Genomic DNA, 26,019 nt, shown 5'->3' on the forward strand with positions numbered 1-26,019 from the left:
GGGGACAACGCTGCTTCCAGTTGGTGAAGCAACTGGGCGCTGTGTGTGTGGGGGCGGGGACGGTGCAACACGGGCTGTCGTCAACAAGGGCCGGGCCAGGCCAGGCCAGGGCACCACCGGCCTCAGCGTCCCGCAGGTAACGTTACACGGTGAGGCTTCACTCATGGCCAATGTGATATCTCTGACACCGACTCCATTTACTGGGGACAGACGCAAGGTGCTGGAGTAACTCAGCGGGTTAGGCAGCATCGCTGGAGAACATGGGATGGCTGATGTTTCGGGTCGAGACCCTTCCTCGGGCTAAGAGGCAGGGGAACGGGAGGTATAAACGGTACTTTGCACAAATGAATGGAAGATATGCCAAAAGCAACGATAATCAAGGAACGGTGGCTGTGGGACAGGTGATAACGAGTTATACAGACAGTGGAACTCAACAGGACATGCTTTCATGCTGTTCTACGGATGTGCTGCCCTGTCAGAGGTGCTGTCATCTGCCATTTTCACACCTTACATGCTCTTGGTACCCTTCCATATCTCTAATTTCCCTCTCCCCTGACTCTCAATCTGAAGAAGGGTCTTGACCTGAAATGTCACCCATTCCTTCTCCCCAGAGATGCTGCCTGTCCTGCTGAGTTACTCCAACATTTTGTGTCTATCTTCAGTCTGTCCCGTTGCTGGTGGTCAGTGAATCCCAGAGATGTGGCTTCAGCCACCTCTGCCCAGTCTGAAGAGGCCACTGTAGACCCCTGAAAGGTACTGTGGCTGAAATAAGAGCTATATTTAAGAGGGAGTTAGATGTGGCCCTTGTGGCTAAGGGGATCAGGGGGTATGGAGAGAAGGCAGGTACGGGTTACTGAGTTGGATGATCAGCCATGATCATATTGAATGGCGGTGCAGGCTCGAAGGGCCGAATGGCCTACTCCTCCACCTAATTTCTATGTTTCTAAATCACAAGGTCCCATTAGATGTGAACTCCACCAAACAAATGGAGCCCACGGTTTGTGGATGGTGGTTAAACAAAAGGAGGCTATTTGGCCCACTGTGCCCATGTTGCCTCTCTGCCACTGTAACTCTCTAGTTAGTAGAAACAAGGAGCTGCCAGTGCTGCCTTACCAAGGAAAGACACAAAATACAGGAGTAATTCAGTGGGTCAGGCGGCATCCCTCTCTGATCCAGCAGCTGAGCCTCTTTTTCTGTAGTCTTTTAACTTTTTGTATCAACTATATATGTTATCTATTTCCTGCTTGAAAGCCACAGTAACCTGCCTCACACCACACCTACAGGAAGTGCCTGTCAGCCATAGGATGTGTGAAGGGAAATTGTGTTTCTTCATTCTGAAATCACTTTGTTTTATATCTGTGATCTCCAGTTAACGACTCAATGCACCAGTGAACAATCTGTCTCTGTCCACTCTCTCTAAACATTGTCAAGTCAAGTCAAGTCACATTTATTTATATAGCCCATTTAAAAAACAACTCTTGTTAGCCAAAGTACTTTACATTTGTTATAAGAATAGTATGAACAAACAAACTACATACACAACTACATACATATATGCATATAGCCCTCGCTCAGTGGACGTCAGGAAAGACTTGGGAGTATAGATAAGTTTTTAGTCTTGACTTAAAGGAGTCGGAGGGGGCAGTTCTGATGAGAAGGGGGATGCTGTAACACAGTCTAGGAGCTGCAACCGCAAAGGCGTGGTCGCCCCTAAGCTTATGCCTAGACTGCGGGATATTCAGCAGCCCCAAGTCGGCCGATCTGAGGGACCTGGAGGTGGAGTGGTGGGTGAGAAGGCTTTTAATGTAGGAGGGGGCAAGGCCATTGAGGGCTTTGTAGACATAGAGGAGGGTCTGGAAATGTATACGGAACTGCACATGGAGCCAGTGGAGAGAGGCCAGGATCGGGTTGATGTTGTCCCTTTTTCGGGTGCCCGTCAGGAGTCTCGCTGCGGCGTTTCGGACCAGTTGCAGGCGGGACAGGGAAGATTGGCTGATGCCAGTGTAAAGACAGTTGCAGTAATCTAGGCGGGAGGAGATAAATGTGTGGGTGATCCTTTCGATGTCATCAAAGTGGAGGAATGGTTTTATTTTAGCTATCGTTCGAAGCTGAAAGAAGCTAGCTTTTACCACATCATTTATTTGTTTCTATTTGTTATTTTATCTGTTTCTATTAAATCTCTTCTGAGTCCTCCAAAGTAGTTTATTTTGTTTAGTTTATTTAGTAAATTGTTATGTTTACCGATGTACAGTGAAAAGACAGTGTTAATCTATGCACGTAATGGGAGCTCCTCATCGCAGGGCCATTCTTGGTGATTGTTTCTAAGCATGTGTAGAACAGGCCTTTTGGTCCACTATGTCCGTGTTAACCAAGATGTAAATCGAGCCACTCCCACACTACAAGTGATCTGTAACCATCTATTCCCTGTCTGTTCATGGTCCCATTGTTGAAGGACCAGCAATTGTCAAAAAGGAAAAAGTGGGAACAAACCGGTCTTCGAGGCTAACAGTCTCAAGGTTTATAATCTATGTTAATTGATTTGCACCTAATGTCATATTTCAAGATTGGTGATGAAACAAAATTAGATGGAATATGAGTAGATGGAGAATGTGGAGAGGCTTCAAGGAAATCTAGACACGTTTGGTGGCAAAGATATGGAATATAATATGGAGATATGTAATGTCATCCATTTTTGTGCACAGAACAAAAGCGCTTTGATAAATAGTGGTGTATTTATATTGTTACTTCCCACTGGAACTTGAGTATCCTTAAGTACAAGTTAATGAAATCTAACCTACAATTGCAGCAAACATTCAAACGTACAGAATAGTGAAAGGTTTGGATATAGTGAATGTGGAGGGGATGTTTCCACTAGTGGGATAGTCTAGGACTAGAGACTTAAAGAATGTTTTTTTAGAAAGGAGCTGAGGAGGAGGAATTTCTTAAGTCAGAGGGTGGTCAGGGGTACTAATTTGTGGAAGGACATTCTTGCTATTGAGAGAGTGCAGCGTAGGTTCACAAGGTTAATTCCCGGGATGGCGGAACTGTCATATGATGAAAGAAAGGAATGACTGGGCTTGTATTCACTGGAATTTAAAAGGATGAGAGGGGATCTTATAGAAACATATAAAATGATTAAGGGATTAGACAAGCTAGATGCAGGAAACATGTTCCCGTTATTGGGGGAGTCCAAACCAGGGGCCACAGTTTAAAAATAAGGGGTAGGCCATTTAGAACTGAGATGAGGAAAAACGTTTTCACCCAGAGAGTTGTGACTTTGTGGAATTCTTTGCCTTGGAAGACAGTGGAGGCCGATTCACTGGATGCATTCAAAAGAGAGTTAGATAGAGCTCTTAGAGCTAGTGGAATCGAGGGATATGGGGAGAAGGCAGGATCGGGGTACTGATTGTGGATGATCAGCCATGATCACATTGAATGGCAGTGCTGGTTCGAAAGGCCAAATGGCCTACTCCTGCACCAATGTTCTATGTTTCTATGTTATGGGGAGAAGGCAGGAGAATGGGGTTGGGAGGGAGAGATAGATCAGCCATGATTGAATTACGTAGTAGACTTGATGGGCCGAATGGTCTAATTCTGCTGCTATCACTTATGACCTTATGATACTCCTGGAACAGTCCTTCCACATTAGCACACTCCGACTATGAATAGACCTGGAGACCCCATCAGTGCTCCAAAAAGTGGGTCACCTTTTCAGGTTTCCAGAGTTGCAGAATTGCCTGCCCCCACACCAGTAACCTAATAACATAATCTGCCATATTATTTAATTTCCCCATTGCTATATTTTTAATCAGAGTTGATCAGGTAATAGTGTGAATATCTCAGATGAACCTGACAGCTGTGAAACCCAGGCTTCATGCAATTAATCTATAAATCCTATTGGGTTTTTAAAAACAAAAGGAAGTTTCTAGTTAACATACTGGTGTTCAGAAATTTGAATGGGTAATTTACATCGACTGCAGATGGGGAAAACATGTTTTTGGTGGGTGTACTTGCTAATCTTGGGGTCGACCCGAAACATCACCCATACCTTCTCTCCAGTGAGCTGCCTGGCCCCGCTGAGTTACTCCAGCATTTTGTGTCTACAGTTTAAACCACCATCTGCAGCTCCTTCCTGCACGTTTCGTTGGCTCTTTGAGTTTGACAGTTTTGAGTTGAACGGTTACGCTTCGCTGGTCTTTCTGAACCTGCGCGGCCGCCGTGAGGAGCTCCCGAGTCCCGGCTACTGCGCACGCTCGCGGCGCCTGGAGAAGGGGAGGTGAGAGGGGGAGATGTTGGGGGGGGAGATGGAGAGGGGGGAGAGAGAGAAAGATGGGGAGGGGGAGAGAGAGAGAGAGATGGGGGGGTGGGGGAGAGGGAGAGATGGAAGGGGGGAGAGAGAAAGAGAAGGGGGGGAGAGGGAGGGGAGGGGAGGGAGGGGGAGGGGGAGAGAGGAGAGGGGGGAGAGGGGGTAGAGGGAGAGAAAGGGGGGAGAGAGAGAGAGAAAGATGGGGAGGGGAAGGGAGAGAAAGATGGGGAGGGGTAGAGGGAGAGAAAGATGGGGAGGGTAGAGGGAGATGGGAGAGAAAAAGAGGGGAGGGGGAGAGAGAGAAAGATGGGGAGGGGGAGTGAGAGAAAGATGGGGGGAGAGGGAGGAGAGAAAGGGGGAGAGAGAAACATGGGGAGGAGGAGGGGGAGAGAAAGATGGGGAGGGGGAGTGAGAGAAAGATGGGGAGGGGGAGAGAAAGATGGGGAGGGGGAGAGGTGGGGAGGGAGTGAAGAGGATGGGGGTAGGGTGCAGAGAAGGGGAGGGGCGAATGGTGAGGAGAGAGGAGGGTGGGAAAGAAGAGAAGGGGGTGAGTGATGAGTGGGGATGGAAGAGGAGGGATGATGAGGGGTGCTACGTTTGTAGGGGGCGAGCTGCGAGGGACATCTGGGGCTTGCAGGGTTCTGAAGGGAAATGTGGGTGTGTGAGTTAAGTGTGAGTCATGGGAGATGTTGGCCATGAGATTGGGGTGGGGCTGGGCTGGGTGGAATTTGTTGTTGATAGAAGAAAGAAGTGTGTGTTCTCACTTTCTGGTTTAGGTTTATTATTGTCACGTGTACTGAGATACAGTGAAAAGCTTTTGTTTGAATGCTTTTAAATCAAACCAGGTAATATTGTACATGAATACAATTAATCCAAACACATGTAGAAAAAGTAGAGTGAAGAGAAAGATACCAAACCACAGAAAAAAATCACCAGCGCAAATCAAATGTAGTATTCAGCATTATAGCATAACAGTATCAGGACTCTACTTAGGTTGTGGAGGGATCGTCCAGAAGTCTGACAATGGGAGTAAGCTGTTTACTGATTAATGATCACATTGAACGGCGGTGCTGGCTTGAAGGGCCAAATGGCCTACTCCTGTACCCTTTGTCTATTGTCAACTGCTTACTGGCAGTATGCGATTTCAAGCTTCTGTATCTTCTGCCTGGCGGGAGTGAGAAGAATGAATAGCCAGTGTGGAGAATGTATTTGATTATGTTGGCTGCTTTCTTGGGACAGTGTGGAATGTAGATGGAATCAACAGTTGGGGGAGTCTGGTCTGAATGATGGACCGGGCTACATCCACAACTGTTTGCATTTTCTTGTGGTCTTGGACAGAACTGTTACCCAACCAAGCTGTGATGGACCCTGAGAGTATGCTTTTTCACGATGCATCTGTAAAGGTTTGTAAGAGTTGTTGAGGACATGTGGTTCCCACCAGGTTCTGGACCCACAAAGATCTGGAGTTGCACTGAATACAAGAAGTGAAATAAATGGCTTTGCCCTGAGGACGGAGAGAACGTTTGGCTCACTGCCACGTGCCCCAAACTAGACATATGCAATTGCAGATGTTGGAATCTTGAGCAAAACACAGTGCTGGAGGAACTCACCAGGTTGGGCAGGGTCTGTGGAGAAAATAGACCCACACAATGTTTCAAGTCGGTACCCTTCTTCAGACATAGTGGTAGGTTGAGGGGGGGGGGTAGAGAAATCTGGAAAGTGGTGGGGGCTTGATTCCTGACCTGAGCTGGTTCAGCAAAGAGGAAGAGAGAGGATCCGAGCCTGACAGTGTAAATAAGATGCATGTTGGACTGCAGCACCCAGTTTGGGATTTAAATCCATTATTTTAGGCGTGGAGGTGAGTGTGGACACTTTGTTTGGTGGAAAATTGGCTAATGGATGAAAACACACTTGTTGAAAATAAAATATCTCCTGTATTACGAGAAAGAGAATAACAATTTTTGTTGAAATACATTGGTAGTTTTCTAAACTGCAGTGGATTATTGAACTAATTATCGTATGCTGATTTCAGGTCCCGAGGAAAAAACAAACTGTTGGAGGCACACAACAGGTCGGGTAGCATCTGTGGAGGGTGAAGGAAGGCAACATTTTGGGTTGGGATGCTTCAGATTTTCATGCTTAGTCTGAAGAAGGATCTCGAAGCAAAATATGAATCTATCCATCTGCCGCCATAGATGCAGCTTTCTTTTTTGGTTTAAGATTCCAGCATCTGTAGTCTCTTGTGTTTCTCTGATATTAAGGATTAGTTTTAGTTTTTTTTAAATCATGACAATGGAAATTATTGGTTTATTTGTAATAATATTAATGGTTGTATTGATTAGCTTGTAAAGATACAGAAATTATTCCTACCATATGGGTATAGTGGGCAAGTGCAATGAAGCCACCGTAATGTCAAAAAAGGAATTTGCCTTCATTCACCACTTGCAAATTAAGTGGCTAAGTACACGTAAAGTAAACGAGGATGTGTGGGAACTACAATGGGTAATGTAAATTTAGAAAAGAACCACTAATCTTGGAGGTAGGTTGAAAAAGAACAAGTTCACAAGTTTTTAACTCAGTTTGCAGATTGCCTGATATGGTGCCAGTGTAGATGTTGTTCGTGCTGCTTTGATTTGATGTGTGATATTTATTTTATTCATCTGTTGTGTCCACAGTGCAAAAATACGCCTAGAATATTATCACATGCACCCCCAGCAATCATAATTCATAATACTTCTGCTTATCCGTAACACATTGGAAGTTTATCTCCCACCATAGAGAAAACTCAACACATTTATTTTGTTAGATGAGCAAATTAGTTGTGACTTTTTTTACTTGATCTGGGAAATCTTATTGCTTATAGCTTTAGTTTAGTTTAGTGATACAGCATGGGAACAGGTCCTCCAGCCCACCGTATCCGTGCCGACCAGCCATCCCCGCACATTCACACTACCCTACATACACTAGGGACAATTTACATTGATACCAAGCCAATTAATCTACAAACCTGTACATCTTTGGAGTGTCTGAAGATCTCTAAGAAAACCCACGCAGGTCATGGGGAGAACATACAAATTGCATACAGACAAGCATCTGTAGTCTGGATCGAACCCAGGTCTCTGGTGCTGTAAGGCAGTAGCTCTACTGCTAGACAGACACAAAGTTGGAGTAACTCAGCGGGACAAGCAGCATCTCTGGAGAGAAGGAATGGGTGACGTTTCGAGTTGAAACCCTTCTTGAATTAATATTTGATGATGCTGAACACAATATAGTAGTACAGTGTCCTCTGCTTCAGAATTCAACAGAACTGAATTTTGCAGGCAGCTGTTGCTATATTCTAGTACAGATAGTTCTGCTATAACACTTGTTTCCATAACATGAATCTGATAAAAGTGATTGATGAATTTGTGAATGCTTTTATTACGTGGACTAAATTGGTTGTAATACAATTTTAATTGGGAACTACTAAACCACTTAAGGTTACTTCGGAAAATGACAAGCAGAAAGAAGGCTGTCTTTGCATGTAGTGGTATGGTATATTATATACACTATGGTATATTAAGAACACTACTACTAATTATACCACTGGTGGTCATTGACATTGGCAAGCCATCGCTTCTATTAATATTTGAGCAACGATACTCTATTAACATACAGTCTTTAGAATTTTTAGCTTGATGATTTCTGTCCCTGAAGGACAAAATGGAAGCACATGGGATCTTGCCTGTAGGTTTACAGTTGCTGTTACTAGCCTTTTTAGTTAACAGGTCTCTATTATTGCCTAGATGAAAATCACTAGATGGTCTGCTGATGACTACTTTTTATTGCCCTGATGGGTGCCCGCTAGATAGTTAATCTTCTTCCTTGTGTCCGGCCATCTTCTATATCACGTCTTTCCGGTTGGTCAGTGACGGTTGCCGAATTAGCTACTTCAGTCAGTCACTGTGGTACGGTTTCTGTCATCAGCATTGCCCGGGATGCGCCACGTGGAGGCTCCTGCTTGCATCCCAGATAGTTAATGATATGTTGAGTTAAATCACTGCCAAAATATCACCTTCAGTATCCTCCTAATACAATTAATAAAAATATGTTGCTTTTCTGTTTTTAAATTCTGTCAAAAGTCTTAACTGTCTGAAACATTTTTGGTTTGTATTTTAAACACATTTGCCGTTAATGGTGTTGCAGATTTCTTTCCAACCATTTTCATCAACAGTTTAGGAGGTTTGAACTTTGTAGGCAACTTTCTATGCCAACTCCCGTTTCTAACAAAGTGTGTTTTCTGTTAAATGTAGAAGTCAATTGGAAATATTTTATGATGGATCAACAAACGGGTATTGGAGAAGCAGTGTTGTAGCATTCAGCGTGTGTTTTAAAATGCACCCATTTGCTACAATTTAAATTTATTGACTTTCAAAGAAGTTGAGCCCCTGTCCCTACATTGTCATTCTTTCTTGTGAAACATCAGCTCCCTAACTTTGGAGTTTCTCATCGCAGAAGCTGGATGGCAACTCTACCAATGCAAGATTTGAGTGCACAGACTAAAACGCCATCAATCAAAAGGCACAGGTAGCGTATTCACTTTGAGCTACTTTACAACTAATATTTGAATTTCATACTTCAAGGTTTGTAAAATATAGTGTTAGAGGTAAGAAATATTGTGATTCTTTAATGAATGGCATTTGTTTAGATATCAAAGAGGGCAGCTCACTGCTTTGGCAGCTTCAGCCATCAAGCAATTAAAGAATACAAGTTCTGAGCTACATAGAGGGGGGGGGGGGGGGAGAGGCATTGTTTTTATTGTTCTTATCTATATACAATTATTATTTTAATGATGTGTTTGTAATGAACTTTTTTGTTTACACAGTACTATCTTTACATATCTGTCGTGCTGCTGCAAATAAGAATTTAATTGTTCCATTTCGGGACATGTGACAATGAGACTCGAGACTCTTGAAAATTAATGATTGGCTTTCTTTTAGGTATCTATTTTGATTGAAAACTACCAAACCAGTGAGCTATTACCCTCTTGATGAAACTTATGCACTAATTTGTGTTTTGATATAGTAATTTCAAACTGACCTTGGTTCTTTCCAGTGAAGGAAGGAATTGCAGATGCATGTTTAAACCAAAGATAGAGACAAAATGCTGGAGTAACTCAACAGGCCAGGCAGCATCTCTGGAGAGAAGGAATGTGTGACGTTTCGCGTCGAGACCCTTCTTCAGACTAATGGGTGACGTTTCGGGTTGAGACCCTTCTTCAGGCGCTGAAGAGGTTCTTTCATCTCTGGCTGTCGGTTGATCTATGCCTATGATTTAAATTGGCCTCTTATAATCTGCAAAATAAAACCACATTATACCTATCATAATTTTCTCCTACGTTGGTTACTTCTGATTCAAAGAAATGGAATCTAATTTGTCAGACTTGTGTATCGGCAATGCTAAAGTTGGGCATTTCCTTGAAACATGCTTGAGTATTTTGAGAGGAAAGGAGAATGCTGCTGTGCGTTTCATCATGCTTTGTGCTATTTTATCTGTGGTTGGTTGCCTGTCGAGAGAGCGAATGGGTTGTGTGGAATCCACAGCAGAGGCCTCGGACATGACCTGAGGAGGAAGTAGGCTTGAGAGACTGGCATGCCCATTCATATGCTTTATAACTAAACCATTTGAACTGATTTTTCCCCACTATTTCTCTTTTATACAATGATTGAATGATACTCTATTGTCACATGTACCTAGGTACAGTGAAATTCTTTCTGTTGCGTACACGAAGAGTCGCCATGTTTCCTGTGCCGACATAGTCACACAAAGTTAATCCAACGGTCCTATCTTGCAGTGGAGAACCAGGCCTGCAGCTCCACGTGGCCGTAGACACAAATATCGATGATTGGAAGTTACTGTGCAGTTAAAGTTTGTTTCTAGTTTTACTGGTGGCCTTAAACAAGATCTTAGGCACTGTGCTGCCAATTTTAGAATTGGGGAGGTGGGTACTTGTTTTTCATAATTTGGGGGGAAATCTGGAAGTGTACGTGTGCTTGAGTGAATTGAGAATGGATTCAAAATTGTGTTTTTAAAAAAAAAAGAGAATTAAGGAAAAGGTACCAATGGAGAGAACTCAACATTGAGAATGAAAATGGGGGAAGAGTTATTTTAAGTGACCAGAAAGAAAATGGGGAGAAAAGTTATTGAAGAGGCTGGAGAGAAAAAAAGAGATTACAATAGCATCTGTCATGACCTTGTTATGCCCAACATATTAATTATTTTAAAGTACATTTGCTGTTGTGGTGTAGAAAATTCAGGAACTAATTTCAGCATCAAGTTTAATGATGGCATTTATTACTTGAGCACATAAAGGGATCTGCAGAGAATACTTCTGTAAATAGACCGAAAAATATTTATATGAATTAAAAACAGAATGCTGGAAATACTCTACAGATTCTGTGGTCTGAACAAGGGTCTCGACCCGAAACGTCGCCTCTTCCTTCTCTCCATAGATGCTGCCTCACCCGCTGAGTTTCTCCAGCATTTTTGTCTACCTTCCATTTTTCCAGCATCTGCAGTTCTTTCTTAACCAACTGTGGAGACAAATGATTGTTTCAAAATCATTCAGAACGGGTCACAAACCTGAAGTTTTGTATGGTTCTCACTCCCCAGAAGAGTATTTTGTTTCCCCCACAAGTTTTACTCTGATGTTGGTTTGTTACTGAATTTCCTATAATTTTAATGGATTGAAGCATGTTTTTACATTCTAACATAATCACACAACAGTGAAGAACATGGATGAATGCTTAGAGGATATACATGCTGGAAATATATATTCAAATTTTCTTACATGTGCTGCATTAAAATTAAATTGTTGAAAATTGTGTGCTTGGTAGTGTATCTAAGTGGGATTTATTTTGAATATCACATGATTTCATTTCTTGATTAGGCGCCTTACAGCCCACAGATCATAACCATGCTCCCATTTTCTTGGACAGCATGTGCTGGTAATAGTTCTGCTGTATTTACACCTCTTCCTGACCCATTTCATCTCTTGCCTCTTCACTTTGTCTTGCCATAATCAGTCCTTTAGCCATTTAACCACTTTCACTCCATCCCAATATACACACCTTCATGTTTGTTCGTAGCTCCTCTGTTCTCCTGCCCCTTTGCTTGGCTCTGCGCTTGCTTAACAATTTCTAAATAGTTAATTTACAGTTCTGTTGAAAGATCATTGACCTGAAACATGAATTACTTTTTTTCCCCCTCCACTTGACCAATTGATTTTGTTATTTTGGCTTTCTAGCATCTGCAGTGCTTCTGTAACTCATTTGGATGTTGAATGTTCAGTCTTTACATCTAAATTAATTCAATTGTTGAATATTATGTGAAAGCCATTTTAAAATAAATTAATGAACTTGTCCAACAGGAAACTTTTGCCCAGCTTGAAGACAAAGAGAGCTGAAGATTTGGTGCTTGTGATTGGAACAGGAGTGAGCGCTGCTGTGGCTCCAGATGTCCCCGCTCTGAAATCCTGGAAGGGACTGATCCAGGCGTTGCTGGATGCTGCCAATGATTTTGACCTCTTGGAGGATGAAGAGAACAACCAATTCCAAAAGGCTATCCAAGAAGACAAGAACCTAGTGCATGTCGCGCATGATTTGATACAGAAGCTCTCGCCAGTAAGTGACATTTTTGCATAATTTATAATTTTGTTACAGGATTGGTAATTCTGACAACTGAGACAGACAAGAAATGACCTGAAATATTGTCTTAACTGTTTCTGGCTGTGGATCAGTGACATTAGTATTGAACCATGTGTGAATTGCTGTGCAAAGTTTCTTCGATTAAAACAGTGGTTCAAAAACAACGTTTTTAATGTAATTGATGTAATTAATCGGTGACATGATTGGGGACACAAGACTGCAGATGCTGGAATTTTGGCCAAAATGCAAAGTGCCAGAGGAACTCAGCGGGTCAGGCAGCATCTAGGGAGGGAATGAAAAAGTGACGTTTTGGGTTTCGTTTAGTGTTTAGTGCGCGCTGTATCTCTGGACTGAGTCTGCGCCGACCAATGCACACTAACACTATCCTACACACAGTAGGGACAATTTTACAATCATACCAGGCCTAATTAACCAACAGATCTGCATGTCTTTGGAGTATGGGAGAAAATCGGAGAACCCAGGTCACAGGGAGAATGACAAACAAACAGCACTCGGAGTCAGGATCAAACCCAGTTGTCTGGCGCTGTAAGGCAGAAACTCTACTTTTGTGCCACCATGCTGCCCTATCAGGTCTGAAGAAGGATCTTGACCTGAAATGTCGCCTCTCAAATCCCTCCCCAGATGCTGCCTGACCTGCTGCCTCCAGCTGCACTTTGTGTTTTTACCCCAAATCATTGCTAACCTGGATCTACAAACATGTTTTGTTATAAAACCACCTGTTTGTTTTGAGAGCAATATTGTGATGCACAAGCATTATTAATAGTGGCACCATTCTCACAAATTTAATGTGGATACATTTCAACAACATCAGTGCTTTGTTTTTGAAAAAACATAATTTTAGTCCAGGTCAAGTGTGATGTAAATGGAGGAATGAGAGTATTTGTTGTTTTCATAATCCTGATAGTCGCAAAATAGTTTCTAGTTTTCTCACTGTCAGGTTGGGTACTCGGGAGGAGGGAAAAAACTGACCTGGGAATCTGGTTTATCATCCACACGCTGTCCCTCACCGGCAACATTGTATAAAATGAGTTCATGTTTCATCTTTCCCTGACATCTTGGAGATGCGAGAGTCTGTTTATAATTTGGCTATATTTGATTGTGTTCAATTCAGATTGCAACTGTCCCATTAATTACTGTCTATGTCTATCATTGCAAATGTTGTGCTGCTCCTTATCTCAGTCTGTGATACTGAAGCCCTTTAAGGGCCTGTCCCACTTGGCCGTCATTTACGCGACAGGCCAGTAGTGACTGACGTGCGACAGTCGTGCGCATCATCATGCGTCTGCACAGCCGTCTGGAGCACGTGACGTCATTTGAAGATAGACAAAAAATGCAGGAGTAACTCAGCGGGACCGGCAGCATCTCTGGAGAGAAGGAATGGATGATGTTTTTCGGGTCGAGACTTCTTCAGTCTGAAGAAGGGTCTCGACCCGAAACATCACCCATTGCTTCTCTCCAGAGATGCTGCCGGTCCCGCTGAGTTACTCCAGCATTTTGTGTCAATCTTCAATCGTCTTGGCCCCGCTCTGGGAGTAGGAGTGGGGGCGGATCCGGATCCGCAACGGCCGTGAGCCCCAGGCCGAGCTTGGCGATCGTTTGCCTGCTTCTGCTGCTGTTGGAGTTGAGGGTCTTGGGCCTTTTCCACTTTGGCCATCAGTTACACGACAGGCCGGTGGCACGCAAACATTTCGTGCAGGATGAAGTCCACACTCCTCCACACCACTCCATGCACCCATCCCGCGCTACCCACGCGTTACCCACAAGCTACCCACACGCTAGCAGGTCGCATAAATGGTGCGCGAATGACGGCCAAGTGGGACAGGCCCTTTAGTCTTCACTGTATCCACATTTAACTATTCAACACAGATGTGGGAATCCTTGTGTTGCTTGCTGTAAATTTGATGGCTCGGGCTAAACGTTTCACTTGCTCCTCAACACCAGTGCTTTCTGATCTACATTGGTTCCTGGTTCAGCAATGCCTTGATTTAAAAATGCTTGACATAAACTCTTTAAAATAAATTCAGTGGTCTTGCCATTCCATATTTCTAATCCATTAATCTACACTTCTGGATTGTATGCTTTTTGAACATCTATAATAGTAATTTACATGAGTATTTGTGTATATGCCTTCTGTTGCCTGGATATTCTGTTGCCAGGGGTTTTCTTTTTACATTAAAGGGCCTGTCTCACTTTGGCGTCATATACGCGACATCATTGACGCGTCACGACGCACAGCGCGCGCATGGCTTGTGGTGGCGTAGGCAGTGACGCGGTGGTGCCCCAGGATTTTGTGACTTTCAAAATCCTCGCACGCCACCTGCGTGACCCGCAAATGACGTCCGAGGGACAGGCCCTTTAGTTTATTTGAATGCATTTGAGCAAAGATCAATCTCGTGTCCAGAGATTTTAACAATGAGCAAAACTAAACATTACGAAAGGTGCAAGATTATATTTAATCAATATTAAGGCATAATCAAACATATCTCCTTGCTCTTTCGGTTTTGATAGTCATTCTCTTTCAGATTTTTTTCCAACTCTATGATATATTTGTTTTCAATCCCTTCAGCGCACCAGCAATGTTCGTTCAAGTTTCTTCAAGGACTGTTTGTATGAGGTTTTCGATGACCTTGAATCCAAGTTAGATGATGTTGGAAAGAACCTCCTGCAATCCGTTTTGAGGCTGATGGAGAACGGATCCCTGGTTATAACGACCAACTTCGACAATCTTGTGGAGATTTACGGGGCTCACCAAGGAATGCAACTGGAGTCATTGGATCTCTCGGATGAAGGGAAGGTAAAAGTATGGAATGCAGTCTCAATATACAAAAAGATGACACTGGATCATAATATCTAACGATCGGTGTTGAAATGGTGGAGATGGGGCATACCAATGTCTGTATCAATTGCCTGTGGTTTACATAATATTTCTCTAAACGAAAACCTATTTGCAAAATCTTTCCTCATACCATTGCATCTGTCTGGAACAATGCAGCTATTTTCACATGTTCACAAGTCATGGGAGCAGAATTAGGCCATTTGGCCCATCAAGTCTACTCTGCCATTTAATCATGGCTGATCCATCTTTCCCTCTCATCCCCATTCTGATATTCCCCCATAACTCTTGGCACCCTTTCTAATCAATAATTTTGAAGACCAGATGCATTCACCTTAATATGTTCTAACCATATAATATACAGTGACCCTGGTTCGATCCTGACTTTGTTTGCTGTCTGTGGAGCTTGCCCATTTCCCCCTGTTCCTCCCACATCCCAAACACGTGCAGGTTTGTAGGTTAATTCACTTCTACGTTGCCCTCACTGTGTAGGGAGTGGATGAGAAAGTGGGACAACATGGAGCTGGTGTGAATGGGTGGTTGATGGTCAGTGGAGATTCGGTGGGCAGAAGGGCCTCTTTCAAAAAATGTAATCAATGTAAAAGAAGGAACCTTAGTTCCCAATCTAATTCACACTGAGGGCTGGTCTTGCTTTTTTGTTTCTGAGGTACAATTAATTGCCTGACCACGAAACACCATAATACATTTCTGTTCATCTGCTATACACACAACCTACCAAGCAAGTACTGAGTCTGAAGAAGGGTCTCGACCCGAAACATCACCCATTCCTTCTCTCCAGAGATGCTGCCTGTCCCGCTGAGTTACTCCAGCGTTTTGTGTCTTACCTACCAGGCAAGAATGCTTCCTTCCTCCGCACTTGCTTCAGTGACCGTACATTAGCTAAGTAAGGCTTCTCGGGTTGAACAATGTTGAGCAATGTTGCCTCTGCAGAATCCTGGAAATTCACTGAAGTGAACCAATATCTAATAATAATAATAATAATAATGCATTTTATTTGCTGGCACCTTTCTGGACATCCAAGGACACCTTACAGGACATAAAATCACAATACATTTATCAATATTAAAATCAAGTTGATTAAAAACAAAAAAACAAAAAAAACACAAAACATTTGAAGTCATTAAAATCAGGGTGAACATGGTGGAAGTTATGTCGGGTATGCTAATCTAAACTGGTGTGTTTTGAGTTGGGATTTGAATTGATCGATAGTGTCCAGGTGACGGATGGGAGGTGGGAGAGTGTTCCAGAGACGTGGGGCAGAGCAGCTGAAGGCTCTGGCACCCATGGTGCTGAGTCTAAATGTGGGGACAGTTAAAATTGCAGCTGAGAAGGAAGGAAGTGACCAGGAAGGAGTGTATGGTAGCAGCAGGTCAGAGAGGTATTGGGGAGCAAGGTGGTGTAGGGCTTTGAAGGTCAGCAGTAAAATCTTGTAGTTAATCCGGTGGTGCACAGGGAGCCAGTGGAGCTGAGTGAGGATGGGTGTGATGTGGTCCGATGATCTGGTGCGGGTGATGATCAGGGCTGCAGAGTTCTGAATGCATTGGAGGTGATGAAGAAGTTTATTGGAGGTGCAAGTGAGGAGGGCGTTGCAGTAATCGATGCGAGATGTGACCAGAGCGTGGATGAGGACTTTTGTATTGTCTTTGGAGAGGGAGGGGCGGAGTCTGGAGATGTTGCGGAGATGAAAGTATGCAGAGCGTGTGATATTGCTGATATGGGGGCCAAAGGAAAGTGTACTGTCCAGAATGACGCCAAGACTTTTGACATGGGAGGAGGTGGGTATGGGTTAGCCATCAACTGAAATGGTGAACGGGTGGGTTTTGGAGAGTATGGACTTTGAGCCAATTAGCATGATTTCTGTTTTATTTCCAGAGTTATCTCCAATATTTGTTTTAAAATCTGAAGTCTACTTTCTTTAGAACAAAATCACAATCAAGTGATAACCTTCCTTTTTGGTGTGCCTCAATTCATCACCCCTCTAAGATCTGTGATGCCTTTGAGAAGATTAGTACTCTATTCTATTATTTTTAACTCTGTTGTGGATGGTCCCTATTGCTTTCTAAGACTTAAGTTTGAACAATGAGTGGTGCAATGGATGTATTTAGATCTAGCTAGGTGATATAGGTGGCATTTTGGATCTAGACCCTTCTTCAGAAATGGTCCCAACCCAAAACCTCACCTATCCATTTTCTCCAGAAATGCTGCCTGACCCTCTGAATTACTCCAGTATTTTGTTTTTAATGTTGGTATAAACCAGCATCTGCAGTTCCCCTTTTTTTTTTTTGCATTAGCTGGGTGATATGGTTTACAATGTAAAATTTAAAGGAATGGACAGCAGTGTGTGGAAATCAGATCTGCAGTTCCTTGACATGTACTTGTGTGGTTGAATTTATTACATCATTTTATTAAAGCCGTAGCGCCTCAGTGCCAAATGGACCACTGGGTTTGATCCTGACCTTGGGTTGCAGTCTATGTGGAGTACGCACGTTTTCACTGTGACCGCATAGGTTTCCTCTCGGTGCTCCAGTTTTCTCTCGTATCCCAAAGGCGTGGGTTTGTAGGTTAATCGGCCTCTAAATTGCCTCTAATTTGTCGAGTGGACTTGTCCGGGAACATTACCATCTGGTTTGGGAATTGCTCTGCCAAGGACAAGAAGGCTCTGCAGAGAGTAGTGCGTTCGGCCGAACGCAATATGGGAACTTCACTCACCCCCCTGCAGGAACTATACAACAGGAGGTGCAACTCCAGAGCAAACAAAATCATGGGAGACCCCTTCCACCCCTGCAACGGTCTGTTCCAGCCGCTACGGTCAGGCAATTAATTGTACCTCAGAATGCGGTGAGAACGGAGAGGTTGAGAAGGAGTTTCTTCCCAAAGGCAATTCGGACTGTAAACGCCTATCTCACCAGGGACTAACTCTACAGAACGTTTTTCCTTCCATTATTTATTATGTAAAAGAATATGTGTGTTATGATTGTGTTTATAATTTGTTTGGTTGTTTTGGTGTTTGTCTTTTGCACAAAAGTCCGCGAGCATTGCCACTTTCATTTCACTGCACATCTCGTATGTGTATGTGACAAATAAACTTGACTTGACTTGACTTGACTTGGATGAAAAAGTGAGATAACATGGAACTAGTGTGAACGGGTGATCGATGGTTGGCGTGGACTCAGTGAGCCACAGGACCGGTTTCCATGCTGTATCAGTAAACAAAATTAAAAATAACTGCAGTTTATTGGAGTATTGGGCAGAAAATTGCACCCCTCAATTGAAGACATGTATAGCGATGTAATTTGTTATGCAGAATGTATTTGTTGAAACTAATGTCCATTTTTTTCTGCCTGCGGTAGGTACTAGAATGGGCACAGGAGAAACGCAAGTTGAGTGTTTTACACATTCATGGTGTTTACACTAACCCCAGTGGCATTGTTCTGCATCCTTTGGGTTACCAGAATGTGTTGCGTAATACAGAAGTAATGGTGAGTTTTATTTGCTGTACAAATATGCCGCTGGACACATCTGACAAAACAAAATCATATCGTAGAGATTAAACTTCTTGGCAAAAATGGCACCACTTGAATTTGGTTAACTTATATACAGTTAATCATTGTCATTATTTTTAACACAGATGGTGTAAAATGAAACTTCAATTTAAAAGCGTTTCATAGTTAGTAGATAAAGCATGTCAAACGAATATTGGATTTCAAGGATGAAGCATCATTCTATTAGTCTTTATCATCCACCTTGATCCAGACAATAAAAAGGCCCAATTTTAACAGAACATTTCTCATTGGTATGTAGCAGGTCAAGTGTGTAGGTATTCGGGTTTCCTTCATTTTCATGTCCTTTCACCAACAATTTAATTTGCTGGTTTTCATTAGATTTGGTCATATCTTCCATGAGAACTATATTGAAAGTAAAACTCGGGGTATTGCAACACCTTGGCACTGCATAAATGCAAGTCGTTTTTGTTCTTGCAATGGAACAAATAAGACAACAGTGTATAAGAAAAAACTGCAGATGCTGGTTTAAATTGAAGGTAGACACAAAATGCTGGAGTAACTCAGCGGAACAGGCGGCATCTCTGGAGAGAAGGAATGGGTGTCGTTTCGGGTCGAGAAGAAGTGTCTCGCCCCGAACATAACCCATTCCTTCTATCCAGGTAAGCTGTCTGTCCCGCTGAGTTACTCCAGCATTTTGTGTCTAAATAAGAAAACAGTCTAAGCTAGGCTATTCCATAACTACAACGCTCATAGAGAGAGGGAGCTGCAGCATTAAATTTATAACAACAGGAAATCTTTAACTAAAATTGACAGATAGATAGGGTTTGGAGATAGGTTTCCTCTTTCTACTACCAGCTGCACTTTAAAGACAATCAAGTAATCTAGACCTGTATGAAAGATATAGTAAACAGTTGAGACGATGCTGTCTGCTTTCAGATACTGAGGTCCCACCTGCTTTCCCAGATACACACAGCAGATCTGGGTCACGATGTGGAAAACATGTCCTGCCCCAGTAACTTGGTTAACATTTCTGAAAGTTACTCAAAAGCACTAGCTAAAAGAATATAATGCAAGTCAGTGCCTGAATTGAGAAGAGACCTATCAGAACGAATAGCAAGCTGCCTAAATAAAGGGTAGGAAGAATAATTTGTTGTATTGATAAAATTATGCACAGAATAGTATGAAAAAGTATTTCTTTCGACTCCTCTTGTTATGAAGTCCAACATGCCATAAGCTTTCTTCACTGCCTGCTGTACCTGCATGCTTACTTTCAGTGAGTGATGAACAAGCATGTTGAGTATAAGAGCAAAGAGGTCCTTCTGCAGTTGTATAGGGTCCTAGTAAGACCACACCTGGAGTATTGTGTGCCGTTTTGGTCCCCCCCCCCCCCCTCTCTCTCTCTCTTTCTCCCTCCCTCTCTATCTCTCCTTCTCTACACACTCTCTCCCTCTCACCTCTCTCTCTTCCCCCCTCTCTCTGGAAACCGAAGATCTCTGAGAAAACCCACGGGGATAACGTACAATCTCCATACAGACAGCACCCGTAGTTGGGATCGAACCTGGGTCTTTGGCGCTGCAAGTGCTGGAAGGCAGCCAGTCATACCGCTACGCCACTGTGCTGCCTTGTGCCATTATGCCCCCGACATGGACCAGTGTTATTATTAAAGATGTTAAAAGCCACTTGATCCATGACCTGAAGGGCGTAAGTGCCACCAGGTTCTTGTAAGAGCCATAATTTTGAAGAGAGATGGAAAGAATATAAAGTGAACTTTGTTTGTATAATTTTACTGTTGTAAGCGGGTGTGTTTTACAGCAAGACACCAGTGCTCCTGTTAATAATCTTTGTGTATTTAATTGCTTAGAGAGAAATTCAGAAGCTGTATGAAAAGAAGGCCTTTGTCTTCCTGGGCTGTGGGCGGACAGTTGAGGATACAACTTTCCAGTCGCTCTTTCTAGAAGCAGTAAGAAACAAGACTGACCTGGAGCACTTCATGCTCGTGCGCAGAGATGATGTGGATGAGTTTAAAAAACTTCGCGAAAACATGCTCGATAAAGGTATTAAAGTGATCTCATATGGGGATGAGTACGTCGATCTCCCGGAATATCTTGACCGGCTGGCTAACGTCATCTGTCCTCGTGGAAATCAAGGTATGTTGCCAGGGAAGGTTGTCTCGCATCTGAGAGAACAGACAAATGAATCTTCCTACTGTGGCAAAACCATTTTTCAGGAAAATGGTCCATTTTGGGTCATTGGGCTGCCACAATGTTCAGGCTGGGTTAATCTGGGAGAAGAGGCCTTCGGATTGTTTAATGGATATGACCATTCGTGAATATCAGACAACCCAAGATTTGAAGTATAGTAATTGCATCATTTATACAGGGCATAAGAAATTAAATTAACAAAATAATCTGTCCCTCCGTGTCATTTAGTAAGATTGTGGCTGACTTGTTTTTAGTTCAATTCCTCGTTCCTGTGTTCTATTTATTTTCAAATGACAACAAAATATCATAACTTGATAAACACTCAACAACTAGCATTGACGACCCTCAGAGAATTACAAAGATTTGTCACTGTTTAGGTAAAGAAGCTTCTCATCTGAGGCGTGGCTGATCAAACCTCATCATCTCTGAATCTACAGTATTATATCCCATAAGAATTTTATCTTCAACGATCACTGTTCACTAAACTTGAATAGCTGTCTGCTCAATCTCAAAGCAGAAAAAAATCTTTCCTCCATCTTGGAAATCAATTTGGTGAGCCTTCATTGTACTCCCTCTATCTCTTACATTCTCATTAAGATAAGAGTACCAACATTGTACACACTACTCCAGGTGACATTTCATCAAAGCTCTATAATTTCAGTAAGACCGCTTTGAGTTTTGCACATAAATCCTCTTGCTATAAAGGCCAACATACCGTAATTGTTTGCTGTTAGCAAAATTGTGATTTTCAGTGAATTGCTTAGAAGGTATCCCAGGTCTTGCTGAAAACTATTTGTTTTGTAGCTTTGCCATTTGAAACTGCTTTCTAAATGAATCTGCCATGTCTTTGCATGTTTGAACTGTTTCCCCGCAAAGTCTCTCTGCAACCCCCACACCACCCACTCTACCATCAGCTTGGTACCATTAACAAGTTAACATATGTTGGGTGTGACCCCTTCATCCAAATCTATATTGTGAATAGCTGGAACACCAGATATTACAGCCTCCGCATCTGAGAATGCTGATTTATTGCTAATCTGTTTTCTGTCTGGTAATCGAGCTTTGATTCTTGCCTGTATGTTTTAATTTAATCATCCCAATGGTTTGAATGTTTCTGGCAAGGTTTAATTGATGGTTCATGTATCTGTATACTGAGGAAGCCATAGGCCAAGTTGAGTCAGCAGGATTCCTTCCCTGGCACACATTAGTAAATCAGATGGATTTTTAGGACAATCTTATAGTTTCATGGGTAGTTAATGTGATTAACATTCAAATTCTAAACATTTCAGCTACATGAATGTAGTTCCTAATTGCCATGATGGCATTCAAACCAGAGACATGTCAAGGGTTCGCCACCTCTGGATCATGGTCCCGCAAGCTAACCACAAGACTAAAAAAATGGACCTCCAGATGCTGGTTTATGCCACAGATAGACATAAAGTGCAGGAGTAACTCGGCGTAGACACAAAATGCAGGCGTACCTCAGCGGGACAGCAGCATCTCTGGAGAGAAGGAATGGGTGACGTTTTGGGTCGAGACCCTTCTTCAGAGTCAGTAACTCAGCGGTCAGTCAGGCAGCATCTCTGGAGAATGTGGATGGGTGATGTTGTTTTGGTTTGGGACCCTTCAATGCTAATGTGCCACCAAGCCCCTGTGCTCTTTCTTTAACAACTTAATATTTGTAACTTTTTCTAATGACTGCCAGGTTGCAGAATACAATAAAATGAAATCTCCAAGGCTAGTGTCCTTGAGAGCAAGAACTTGGCCTGCGAGTAATGTCAGTCAGAATTTTGTGCGCGCCATGGACAAGTTTATTGCCTCTTTGAAAGAATGGCTGGAGTCTAGTCCTGTGTTGTATTCCTTTCAATATTCCCAACAAGTAATGCCCCTGTCCCACTTAGGACACCTGAACGGAAACCTCTAGAGACTTTGCGCCCCACCCAAGTTTAAGTTCCCGGAGGCAGGCAGGTAGGGAGACTGACAAAAACCTCCGGGAACCGCACACCTTGGGTGGGGCGCAAAGTCTCCAGAGGTTTCCGTTCAGGTGTCCTAAGTGGGACAGGGGCATAACGAGTGCTGATGTAAACCCTGGGTGTAGTGCAGGAAACCAAGCCTGTGTGAAAAGTCGGATGCAGCCCTTTTCTGGCAGCTCATTTGAGATATTGAGAAAGCTTGGAGATACCTGTAATTCTGCATCTGATCCAGTCATATCTGACTCGAGCCTAGTTTGATTCCCAAAATTAACCCGATCACTCGCTGAATATGTTATGAATTTGTGTTGGGAACTTCATGTGTAAAAGATTGTCTTTATATTTTAACAATATGCACCTTTTCCCATTCTCAGTTCGGGGAGCAACTAACATTGATACTACATTAAAGAATGGTCCATTTACAACAAGTAGTCAAGGCAAGTGTAATCATCTTTTATTTGAACCTGTATCACAATGTACAATAACAATGTGAACACATTTTATTTAATGTTATTGAAGGACCTCTGATATGACAATAACTCAGCCAATCTTGACTCTGGGGTTAGACTATCACAGTGGCACTGTTTGCAGAGCAGTATCAGTGCCAAATACCCTTCAACAAAGGAACATCATTAGCTACTCCAGCCCTCTGGTCCTTACCTGTGGCTAGAGAAGACATTATGATCTTTGCCAAGGTTCCTGCTATCCCCTCTCTCAACAATCTGTGATAGATCACATCAGGCCCTGAAGATTTATCCATCTTAATGCTCTTCAAGAGCCCCCAACACCACCACCTCAATCTCAAATTGACCGTGCATTTTAGTTTTCTCCACACTGATCTCACTGTTTTCTATGTCTTTCCCCTTGATAAAAACAGCTACAAAGAACTCATTTAGTACCTCACCTTCATGCATAGACCCCAAGCACCAATTCACTCTTAGCTTTGAGCAGTCCTACCTTCTTCCTGATTACCTTCATGTCTTTAATATGGGTATAAAAGGCCTTGAAATGTTCTTTAATCCAGCTCACCAAAGCCATTTCCAGGCCCCTCTAATTGCCTGCATGAAAAACCCTCCAGTATGTCTTCTCCGAGTCCTGCCTGGACAGTCTCACTGATCAGTAGAACATCTCCACCACCTCTCTTCCTTCCTCACTATCACATCGGAAACATCGAAACCCTTGAACATTGAGCTGCCTGTTGTGTCCCACTTGCAACCACAATTTCACAAGGGCTGCATTAATCTCAAGCACTGATCCAGGCTCTAGGTTCATCTGTTTAGGACTCTGTTAGGATATTGTTAATACTTGGCAATGGATGTGCAGAGCCATGGACCATGTGCTGGGAGACAGGATTAGACTGAAGTCTCCATTAATAATCAACAAAGCCACAATTGAATGAATAGCTTCCTGCTGCTGTAAATTTTGATTTTATCTGTACATTAGGACAACTCTTGAATTTTATTTATTAAGATGATCAGATGTAGACTGATAGGATACCAACATGGGTTTTGGATGGGTTGGTTTAGGATTGTAGAGCAGCATGTAGTTGGGAGAAAATTGAGGCTTGAAAGGGAATCAGTGTCACAATTTCTTTACCAATCTAGTTTAAATGAAGCTTGCTGCTGAGAATCAATGCCCTGTAGCAGGACAGGTCAGTTCTGATGCAAATAGCAAGTTATTTAAAGTTGTAAAATTCATTATAAGTTCAGAAGGATATATTGCACCCTGTCACATGAGGTACTGTTCCTTAATTTTCTGGCCTTGCTTTAACAGTGTAGACCAGAATGGGATTGAAAACCATGGCACTATACTGCAAACAGGGACCAGCTCCTAGCACCCTAAGTAAATGTAGGTAGCGATTGTATTCAGTTGGAAGCGCTATTCACTGTCTTTCTCTCTTGCCTAGACCAGAGAATGGAAACAGAAGATGAAATAAAACTGGGGAGATGAGTGTTTGCTTACCTTTTTAACATTGTTGGCGCACAACCCAGCAGGAATACACAGTAACTGACAGCCACCCAGGAGGCCAATACTGGTTACCATAACTGACATAAATGTACAGTGGACATTGTTTTCTTGGAACTGTACTGATCCACTCCAAGATCACCACATCAAACTTCAACTTGAATTTCATTTTTGCTCAGAGAGCTGGATGTTATGGACAGCATCAATGAATTCTACCAACTGTGATAACTTGCAATTCTAGTTCATTTTGGTGTAGCAATTTTTACTGTTAGTGACTTCTGTACAGAATATTTTATTAAAAATCATTTAATGATATGACAGCACTGTGATATTTTGCAGATCAACTTGGCAAGAAACTTAATATTGAATCAAGGAAATACTTTCTTGCTGCAAATCCTTGTGTTTTGGGGAAGATTGGTACCTGGAAATAATTAGTTACAAAAACCAAAGGCAACATTTTGGGGTACTGTGTATTTCGACACATTCCTATTTCCCTGGAGTTCATGGCTTGAATTTTAATGGCAACTTCTGCCAATGGCAGATGGTTTATAGTAATTTGGAATGTGTTCTTGATTTACCTTGCTGCTGTGGGCACTCTGCTAGTTACTGGGCACAAGCATAGTTGGTATTTTGTGTACTCAAATTACATTTTTATCAAATAAAAAGTACAGATAGCATGAAGCTTGCTTTGCCAATATTGGGCTCTGATTTCCAGAACATAAAACAGTACCGACCCACTATGTCTGTGTACTATGTGATGCCAAGCTGAACGATTCATATATGCACCAAGTGTTACCATATGTCCACTGGAGAGCAGACATGCTCCTGTTGGTGTACAAGGTCTGGGTAGACACAACTAAATTCCTGGTTTTAGGAGCCAAAGATTAAAGCCAGAATACTACTTCACACTCCAGCAATGCTTTAACCCAGTTCAGGAAAGTAGTTATGGGACTTGATCTGATCTTGGGACTGCAATTCTCTGATCTTGGGACTGAACAGCAAAAAAACTTTATTAAACCACCTGAGATTTCTAGTTGTTCGAATAGTCAACCAACTTAAGCTAGTTGATGAAATCACCAGAAGCCAAAATAGCTGGAGTCTGAAGGGTTTGGACCTGAAACATCACCGATAATTGTTACTCCACCACTTTGTGTCCTTTTGTGCAAACCAGCATATGCAGTTCCTAGCTCTATAACTCAATAGAGCCAGATCCATACCATGAAATTTGAGACATGCCGTACAAAAGCATTCCATAGGGGACAGCATATGTGGAAGAATACATGATTAAAACTTTATTGGAATAAATGAATTGCAATAGCTTTAAATCCAACAATGCAAGCTATTCTAAGTGGCAGCTCGTTCACAATGCTGATGAAAATCCTCTTGGCTGCTTTCTCAGGTATTTAATTTGAACTTAACCCAAGCATAATTTTCTCGACCCAATTAATATAAAAGCTATGCTTTTCCTCTGCTGGAGCTTGAGTAAATCAGCAGATCAGAAATCATCTCTGGAG

At 42.6% G+C, this 26,019-nt stretch overlaps 1 protein-coding gene across 5 annotated transcripts; it reads left to right on the plus strand.

The window, feature by feature from the left end:
* The first annotated feature begins 1 nt into the window (after nucleotide 1).
* Nucleotides 2-24,820, plus strand: fam118b (family with sequence similarity 118 member B). 5 transcript variants are annotated; one of them, XM_055660874.1, is made up of 9 exons: nucleotides 2-136; nucleotides 8,599-8,872; nucleotides 11,235-11,292; nucleotides 11,715-11,967; nucleotides 14,579-14,812; nucleotides 18,217-18,345; nucleotides 20,231-20,516; nucleotides 22,915-22,977; nucleotides 24,447-24,820. In XM_055660874.1, exons 3-9 carry the CDS (start codon nucleotides 11,285-11,287, stop codon nucleotides 24,488-24,490), a joined length of 1,017 nt encoding a protein of 338 aa, XP_055516849.1. In that variant the 5' UTR covers nucleotides 2-136; nucleotides 8,599-8,872; nucleotides 11,235-11,284; the 3' UTR covers nucleotides 24,491-24,820. The 5 variants fall into 5 exon arrangements, with proteins under 5 accessions (XP_055516849.1, XP_055516845.1, XP_055516848.1 ...); XM_055660870.1 differs by lacking the exon at nucleotides 11,235-11,292 and having other exon boundaries at nucleotides 3-136; XM_055660873.1 differs by lacking the exon at nucleotides 11,235-11,292 and having other exon boundaries at nucleotides 4-136; nucleotides 14,579-14,806.
* Nucleotides 24,821-26,019: the final 1,199 nt, after the last annotated feature.

The sequence above is a fragment of the Leucoraja erinacea genome, chromosome 32, assembly GCF_028641065.1.
Source record: "Leucoraja erinacea ecotype New England chromosome 32, Leri_hhj_1, whole genome shotgun sequence".
Lineage (NCBI taxonomy): Eukaryota > Metazoa > Chordata > Chondrichthyes > Rajiformes > Rajidae > Leucoraja > Leucoraja erinaceus.